The 9,173-nt window shown below is 39.0% G+C and overlaps 1 protein-coding gene across 1 annotated transcript; it reads right to left on the reverse strand.

Moving 5' to 3' along the window:
* Positions 1 to 7,552, reverse strand: paip1 (poly(A) binding protein interacting protein 1). The gene is made up of 11 exons (XM_030738299.1): positions 7,103 to 7,552; positions 5,316 to 5,467; positions 4,995 to 5,192; positions 4,787 to 4,899; positions 4,267 to 4,378; positions 3,643 to 3,768; positions 3,430 to 3,536; positions 3,111 to 3,228; positions 2,941 to 2,995; positions 2,403 to 2,481; positions 1 to 1,109 (listed from the first exon to the last, which is right to left on the reverse strand). Exons 1-11 carry the CDS (start codon positions 7,299 to 7,301, stop codon positions 1,022 to 1,024), a joined length of 1,347 nt encoding a protein of 448 aa, XP_030594159.1. The 5' UTR covers positions 7,302 to 7,552; the 3' UTR covers positions 1 to 1,021.
* Between the last annotated feature and the right edge of the window lie 1,621 nt (positions 7,553 to 9,173).

Consider the following 9,173-nt stretch of genomic DNA (forward strand, 5'->3'; position numbering starts at 1 on the left):
TCACATTAGAAAGAATTTATTGCAGGCAAACAATGCTATAAATAATATTTACAAACTATAAAACAACATTCCTTTTTATGGGCTCCACAGATTGCTGGTAAACAGTCTTTCAGTCTTGGGATAACAACGAGCCTGTTTTTGCAGATGAGTTATGCAACCCTGACCTGTGAGATGTGTGCACATACTTGAAAGTACATTCAGGAAATAAGTTGGATTTTGATGCATTGCACTCTCAGAAAATGTTAAAGTTATATAGCTTTGATCCACCCCAATGGAATTTTACAATTTTTTAACCAATGTCCACTTCACAGTTTGTGTATGAATTTAAATATATATATATATATATATATGTATTTAATGTAGGTGCTATACAACTTTTTCTAAACTGCACAGCTTTCAGATAAGCTAGCTGCAACCAGATGAACAGGTGAACAGCCCAAGATATAGTGTTGAATACTGACAGTGTGACACAATGTCACAACAGTAGAGATAAAGGCTGGTTGTAGGTATGTAATAAAACAACCACCTCACTCATTTACAGAGAATGAGGATAAAGCATCTCTGATCATCTCTGAGATGCTCCATTTCTGGCATCTACCTATAGATTGGGGAATTAATTAACAGTTAAATTATGCACACATCTGATTAACACACATCCACCTTTAAGAAAATAACAAAAAAAAAAAGAAAATCCACAGCACACTACTTCCCTCTTGGCATTTAGTTTAGGCATAAAGGAAAGCAAATTTTGGAATCTATTCAAAAGAACAAAGAGAAGTCTTCCACAACCTTCTGAACAGTTATCCCACCGATTGTCCCAATTTTTTCTAATTAACACTGACTGAAAACAGTGTCATTAGTGCAACTAAGAACAGCTCATTTTGTTAAAATGCTTGCAGTAAAAGAAAAGTCTGAGCCTATCAAATGGTAGTTGTTTTTTTGTTTTTTTCTTCAGCACACGGAGTGGGAAAAGTACGGTATATGCCTGCTTCAGACTCACGGATTTTTTTTCACTCTCACGTCATTGTTGTCGCTTCCTCTCTGATTCTAAACAAAAATTCTCAAAAGCTTCTTCTATCTCAGGCTCCATCTCGTCTTCAAAGTCGTATCTGTGAACACAACACAGTGAGGGATTTAAATGCACAAATGTTACCTGTTCCTTCAGACAAATGTGTTTTTAATTGTTTGCATAGCCTACATTAGGTGGAAGTAATAACCTTTTTAAAACATATACACAAAGACACACTCAGCTCAGGGGGGTGTGGGGGGTGTTAAGCCCTCTTTGACACCCAGTTGCTGACTAAACTGAATCTGAGACTGTGGTCAGCCCTGTTGCATTGTGGGGCAGTCAAATTCAGCTGCCAAGCTCAGGGGCCCACAGGTCAGTGGTGATCACATGACTTGTCTTGTGAAGCTACTAACCAATCACATGGCTGAAGGTGTGCAAGCACGGTGACACGGCTGAATTCACTCAAAAGGTGTTCTAAAGGACACCATGGTAATATGATACAAAGATTAAGCTAATTCGTGTAACTCTAGTGTTACTGAGTGTATGTGTGGTATGAGAAATGCTCAGCTTTTGTCTCAAAGTAATGCACTGATCATCCCTATTTTACCCTCACATTTGTAATTCTGCATGTTTACACACATACTTGTCCAAAAAAAAAAAAAAGTTTGCTGTCAGACAGGAAAATGTAACTGAACCAAATTAATGTCTGCACCATTTTACATGTGTGGATTAATTGCGCTCCTGAGGGGCCTTTGGGTGTACAAAAAAATGCTGATGCTGCGTTCAACTTCCAACCTCAGCATTTGCTAAGTGACTATGGAGGGCAAACACCGTCAAAATTAAAAATGAATAAATGATTCAGTAAATAAATTAAATTCGCCAGAAAGAATTGGTCTTTTTAAAAAAGTATTTAGTCTACATTAGTTTTAATTTTAATTTACTTTTTCCCCATTGCATTTCTAAATTTATTCCTCTTTAAATTTTTCTACTTACATATTTTTTACTGTATAATTTTCCCTTTGCACTTTTCCCCAATATGTGTTTCTGCACTCTTTCAATGTTTCTATATGCATTTGCTTTGTAAATAAACAGAATTAATTGTAAGACTAAATCAATATGCAGACAAATACTAAGCTAAAAATACATTTTATGAATTAATGCCTACATTTGAGTTCATGTTTTCTGCATATAGATTTTTTTTTTAATTATTTTTTATTTTATTTATTTTCATCACCCATAGATGACATACAAGCATTACCGTAAATGCCTGCCAATTGTGACAACACAAATATCACAGAAACGTGTTCTATTTATGTAAAAATTAACAGGCATATCTGGTTAGCAAAACAAGAAGCTTCAATAAATAAGCCAGTAAAGTAGGTGGGTTACTTACACTTCATTTCCATTTTCACCATCAATGTCATGGAAATAGTCCTGCCTGTCCAAGATCTCTTGGTATTTTTCAGCATAATCTGTAAAAGCAGAGGAAGTACACCGTACATCGTAAGTATATGCCCTCTTCAAGTAGTAGTAGTGTTTTTCTCAGCATGTAAATGACATACAGTAAAGTGACCTGAGAACCAGGATGATGAAGAACAGCAAAGCGTGTGGTTCAAAATGTGGTGTTCTGCGGTACAGGCGTCAAATTTAGAGCAATTAATAAAAAGTCAAATATGTGTCTGACTATAGCTGATGATTTCCAGATTCTATTTTGGCAAATACAAGCTGTCCTTTGACCTTTTAATTGCATGCAACCAAGGTCTGCTCAAATGCTACCAGACAATAACACGATGACTACTAACAGAAACCTGAAAACTTCCAGTTTAAAAAAAAAAAAAAAAAAAAGTCCCCTGCCTACAAATTGGGCATATTCATATGCAGGATTGTGTTTCCAGAAATCTCTGTATGCATGGACATGTCTGTAGACTCACCTGGGTCTGCTGCTGTGAAGGGGGTACCGTCTTCTGTATAGAAGGTAGGTTCGTTCTGAGGGGACAAAACACAAAAGTAGTACAATAAGAAAATACAAAGGCAGTGAAAGACGCAGAATTAAAGAAAAGCCAAGAACCAAAATGAAGCTTATGCCACAGTTGAAACTGACCATGAAGTAGTTGGGGTCGTTGTCTGGTGTGGCATTGCTGGCTGCTGCAGCTGCATGGACTCTGCCCCAGTCACTGGATCTCAGCTCCACTAGTTTAAGAAGCATCTGTCTCACATCTCTGAAGCAAAAAATTCATCAGAAAGCTTTACCCAGGAGGTTTATAAAACTTTAATTATAAGCTGATGTGCCAATTTATGGCTACCTTTTAAATGATGGTACATGTGCCTTTAACGTTGTGTATATGACAGAAAGCTAAAACTCAATCTCCTGTTTAGAAAACTCTGAAAATACATATGTTGTACACAAAGATTAGACACACCTGCTGCAGGCAGCATCAAGTAAAATATCTTCTATTCTTTTGATCAGTTCTTCCATGTGCTGCTCTCCACTCTCTTTCCATGCATCATCCAAGACAGAACCTGTCAACTGTAAATTCAAAACACATTCTCATTTCCTCCATGGAAATACATAAAAAAAAAAAAAAAGATTTTAATACATATCTGGTAACAATATTCAAGGGAGCTCTTAACACCTTAAGCAGTTTGACAGCGCAGATGAGATTTGCATCCACAGGACAGGAGAACAGACTGATCAGCAGCTCTTTCAGAGCAGCGAGGAGAACACGTGCTCGAGCCGGGGGTCCCTTTAAGCTCTTTATCTAAACATAAAAGATTCACACAAATGTGGAAAGGTAAACGACACAATTAAAAGCTGACAACATTTTGATAAGCATTCCGGTGTCTGGGACTTATGCTGAGTTGCTTCCCATACACAGACTTTACCTGTCTCCCAGGTCTTTGGGGGGCCTGGGAGACGGGTCTCAGTGACTCATTTTTGGCATTTTTTTCAACTGTTTTAGAGAAAAATGGCATCCACCTCTTCTGACTGCAGACAGTGACTATAGTCTTTGTTGTGATCTGTAGTTCTGCTGCAACATAGAGCCACTCTAACCAGGACCTGCAGCAGGTGGACAACTGATTCCTATGCCCTTGCACCAGGCTCACTGAGGTTGAGGACTATCAACGCTAAATGCTCTCCTGGACAGTTGAGTTGGCGTCTGACCATAGGACAAAAGTCTCGCTGGGGTGGGCACACATCTCCCAGCTACCCACAAGTAGAATCCAAAGGAAAGACTGCAGTGACTGTGGGTTCTTACCTCCAGATGCAGGTACAGCTCTCCCAGAAATAGCACATAGGAGTGGAATTTCTTCTGAGTCTCTGGATCTCCACGGACAGCTACATTCCTTTGTTCAAACTCTGTTTGACATCTGCAACAAACAACATTCTGAACTATAATATTCTTTGGTGCTGTACACCTTAGTTCTAATTATTAACTCTTATATTTATATGCCAGGCAGGTCAAAGTGTAGGTGCCAGATAAAATCTGGTCCCCTAGGTTGGGAAAGATAGTTAAAGGGTAACAATCCAGTCCCATAAAAAAAAAAAAAACAACTTTATGCCAGAAACTGCAAAGAAAATTAAATTTCCATCTTTGTGCCAGAGCTGGCTAATTACCTACGACAGAGAGAGATGCAGAGTGCCAGTATTCTTATCATTTCTACTGCTTCTGCACAGTATAACTGTTAAAAAATATTTAAATACATCTTAATTTACTTTAAATAAGAGCTTTTCTAAAAGTTTATATGCACATATCAAAGTCAGAGAAAAAAAAAGACCTTTTCAGAAGCAGCTGACGAAAGTTGCCACTTGTCGGGTTGATAGAGAGGTGATGGGAAAGGTAGTTACAAAGCCTGGCACCGGTGTAAGCGAAGTTTGGAATAGAAGTAGACTGCAATAAAAAGAAAAAGAAAGAAATGTGTTTCTAAAAGTTTAAAATTATATTATACAATGGCTAAAATTAGGACTGAAAGTGCATCTCTGAACCTGTGTGTAGATCAGCTCCACCAGCTCCTTCAATAACTCTTCAGTAGTAACCCAGGAATTGAGATTACTGGTCATGTATTCAACATCTGACTCAAAGGAGCCTGGTGAGGAACTCAGGAAGGCAAGAAACTCTGTGACCATATCGGCCAGGGTCTGTTCGCCGTAATAGGCATCGCTGTCATCGTAATAAGCAGAGTCCTTTTCAAAATTCAAAAGAAAAACAGGAAAAGATAAAACAGGAAAATGCAACAAGAACTCCACAAACTATCACCATAAAATGCATCAGAATAAACGTGTTGATGGTGTAAAAATTCCTCTTACATCATATGGGTTAAATCCCAAGGGGACAAACTCTGGAGCACTAGCTGAAAGCTTTGAGGACTTGACCAAGGTATCCACATCATTATAATCTCCTGAGGCAGATGTATTGTTGGTATTTGCACTCTGTGGGGGTTTATTTTGTCTTCTACAATCTGGAAGAACAAAAATGTTTTCAGGTCTTGCTGTACATGATACTATATTGTTTTTTATTTTCTTGTTAGTATTAAAAATGAATACCTGCCAAAAAAACAATAGCCACTTGGGTTACAAATATAAAATTCTATTTTGTAAAACAAGCTCAGTGAATTTCCAAAACAGCTAGGCTCACTAATTTTGAGCAAACACAACTTAAACATGTTGTGGGGAGGACTTAGTTCAAGGCGACTGTTTATAGAAGAAAGACGATGTATATGACACCGGCCCCAAAAGTCATCGACCTGATGGAAGTTCAGGCCTTAATGATGGGATGCATGCTTTTATTAATTTACAAGAGCATGGTCATTCATCTGCATTTGAAACGTGTACTTTAATGTTTATGCTGTGGAGTTAATTTATATATTTTTAACAGGTGTCTGATATATTTTTTGCAGATGGTGGACTCTAATGTCGTGGACTCCATCAGAAATTGCACGTCACACAGCACAAGTGACAATGACAGCTCCTCACAGAACAATTCCCTGCACTCTTCATTTTGAGATTCAGTGATATCCATTGGCCATCCAGATCCCCAGTAGACTGCTTCCTCTGGGGTTACCTCAACGAAGGGTTGCACACAGGAAAGTCCTGCACTGCTGTGGAGTTAAAACAAAGCATCTGTAGAGAGACTGTGGCCATTCCGATTCATACGCTAAGCCACCCTGTGTTTGGACAGAGAGAGCCCACAAATGTTCTCTTAATGGTGGTGACCATCTAAGGGAGTGATATTCAGATCTAAGATGCTATGATGAACTCCTGTATTTTAATTATGTAATAAATATATTTTGTATTTAACAACATTATTGTAATCCAAGATACTTGTATTTAAAATGTCTTCCATCATTATGGGACATCCTGTATAACATAACAGTTCTGTAAAGTTATTTAAGTGGCTAAAAAGGACTGGGTTGAAAAATTGTATAGTAATGTACAGATAATTCGCGTATTCCTGACAGTTCATGAGGTTTTACATGACTAATGTTGCGTTTTCCTGCATGAAGTATTTCTTATATTCATGACAGATCATTTCCTCTTACTGTGAAGTATTTTCTTGCTGTGACATCTCATGAAATTTGGTTGGCCTGTTTAATAAGTAACCCCTTAAGAAACAAGATCCCAACAGGGCTTCCAATCGTGCATAACTTGGACTTACACTGAGCCCTGAGAGCTTTTTTCATTGCTCCACTCCCCAGTGTCAGACTGGTTCTTCCCCTTTTTATGTTGAGGATAGGCTAGCTTTAGCTAACTCAACTCCACAAGTACAAGCACAAGTTTAACCTGGGTTTAACAGAGTTAACTGAGTGGGAGCTTTATTTAGATGCTGCCTAAGCTCACGTGAAATTCAACAAATGCGTGGATTTCACAACGCAATCGTGCTAAGGTTAGCCTTCTTTTAGCAGCTACTGTTGCTAACAACTCCAGATTTATCACAACCCCAAGCATTCCACAATGGAACGATATCAACCAGAGGACATAAATCAAACAAACGCGGTTTGGGCCTTAAGTCTCCGTGCCAGCGAGTTGCATTTACAAGTAATCGAATCTGAAAGCAGCTAGCCGAATTAGCTCAGTTGTTTTTACCAGATCCGTACCTCCATCAGGTATGTCGCCGAACGAGCCAGTGCTGTTGTCGGTAAAAGGAGGGGTTGTTCGCGGCTGTCTCAGCGGTTCTCTTTGGCTGAAGAGAGGGGTCATGGTGTCACCGTCCCCAGCGCTGGTCACGAGCCCGGAGTCTGCTGGAAAACTACGGGCTCTCCCTGCTCCGGGAGCTCGGTCGAAATTGTCGTTCATGACTGCTCGGTGTCAGCCTGGACTGTAAAACAGCATCTGATGTAAACAAAGATGTTCCAACTGCCGTTTCACGTGCGTAGCGGCAAGTGGTTGTGTTTTTATGACAGTAAAACACACCCTATCTCTCTTTCATGGTGGCCTTTTCTCTATCGGATAGTATCACTGTATATAACGCTACATAACTTTTTTCGACCACTTCCTTTAACAACAAACTTGCTGTCGCCCATTATCAGCTGTAAAGAATCAAAATAAACATGTCTCCCTCTAGTGGCATGGAGTGGAAACTCTGCAGTAAACGCCGTCTTGGATGATCGCTGCGTCCTGCGCCAGCCCACATTTCTTTGCAGCGATTTATTGAAACATGTGCAAATATAAACTGAAATACAGCATATAGGTAAAAAATAGAGTTCGCACAACTCTACCTGAAAGTAAATATTTGGTATTATCACATTTTATTCTTCAACACAGCCTGAACTCTCTCAGGCAAGTTTTCTTGACGTTTCTTTAAGTAGCCTTCAGGAAGTAGTTAAAGTACTTCTTCATGCTTCTTGAAGGAGGTTCAGAAAAAAAAAAAATAAAAAAAAAATTCCCACAGCCGACGTCAACTTCGACGACAAACTTACAAACATCTCACAGAAGTTAAATGTGATTGCTCACCATCATATTACAAATTCAACTCTTGTAAAAGTCTAAATTCTGTTTCCAATCATTTGCTGCACCAGGAATTCAGGTGGAGAAATTTGAAATTTCTTAAATAATAATCAACATCTATAATTAGTTGCATTTTTGCTTTAATTCTCAGTTGCATTTAGATAAAAATGTTTCTAAAACTTTATCTAAAAATTTTCATTGCATATAAACTCATGTTTGCTCTGTTAAAACAACTAACTCTAAATAAAAACTAAGGTCACGACCTCGGAGCGTGTAATCTGCTGTATCTGTGGTTGTCTGCACACAGTGAGCACGTGCTGAAGGGCTTCATGTTGATCTAAAATGCTTATTTATCCATCCCAGAGGAAAGGCTGTGAACCTGAACAACCCCCTCAGATGTGCCTCTCCCAAGCCTCTCTCAGTAGCTGCCCACTGCAAACATGTGTTCTACCAGACATCTCAGTGTAAGTATTCATTAGTTGTTTTAGCCTCCAGTCTTTTTCCACTTGTTTCCTAAAGCTGGATCACATTATGCCATAGAGAATTCCAGCGCCAGAAATGTAGAGACATGCTTTGATAGAAGATTGCTGCGCCTATTTTGTGTTATTGCTGTTTTTTTTCTCCCCATGCCAGTGTCTTGGAGAGAGTTCAAACATTCACAAGGGAATGCAGAAGATGACAAATGAATTGGATTGGTGTGTGTTTGTGTGTGGGTGAGTACGTGGGGGTTGGGGTCAGCAGTATGCATTATGTAGGTCATATCCTTGGTTATTTATTTGACTGGATCTTTATCTCACATACACAGCAATTAAGGACAAACCAACAAAGCAAATGCTACTGTGTGTGGTGTGATTAACCTCCTGCTGCATAGCCATTCTTTAGTCCTTATTGAAATATAGATACATTGGATTCAAAATCACCTTTAAAACACTTGGAAGTCTGTGCAGGACCAAGACGTGTGTAAATTACAAAATTAGCATTTCTTCAGAAGTCGCACCTTAATTTGACCTTACTAATCTTTCTTCTTGGGTAATATCTAATGGTTTATCTTTAGGATGCTTTTGTGAGTCAGGTCTCAGAGGTGCTATGGTCATACCATATTGCTGAATGAACTGGCGAGAGCACACATAGCTGTGCAGGGTGCAGAGATGTGCACGAGACAGCACTCAGTTGGCCCTTACTGGTGGAATGCACTGCAGCATTCCTCAGTATAAATCACTC

Source organism: Archocentrus centrarchus, chromosome 9, assembly GCF_007364275.1.
Source record: "Archocentrus centrarchus isolate MPI-CPG fArcCen1 chromosome 9, fArcCen1, whole genome shotgun sequence".
NCBI lineage: Eukaryota > Metazoa > Chordata > Actinopteri > Cichliformes > Cichlidae > Archocentrus > Archocentrus centrarchus.

What these genes read in the sequence shown, in the direction of transcription:
- paip1 (XM_030738299.1), bottom strand. Translation starts at nt 7,301, where the DNA reads ATGAACGACAATTTCGACCGAGCTCCCGGAGCAGGGAGAGCCCGTAGT. An exon ending in AGCTGTACCTGCATCTGGAG is followed by an intron (nt 3,769 to 4,266) that starts GTAAGAACCCAC and finishes TTTTATGTTTAG; the next exon opens with ATAAAGAGCTTAAAGGGACC. An exon ending in CTTCACAGCAGCAGACCCAG is followed by an intron (nt 2,482 to 2,940) that starts GTGAGTCTACAG and finishes CTGCTTTTACAG; the next exon opens with ATTATGCTGAAAAATACCAA.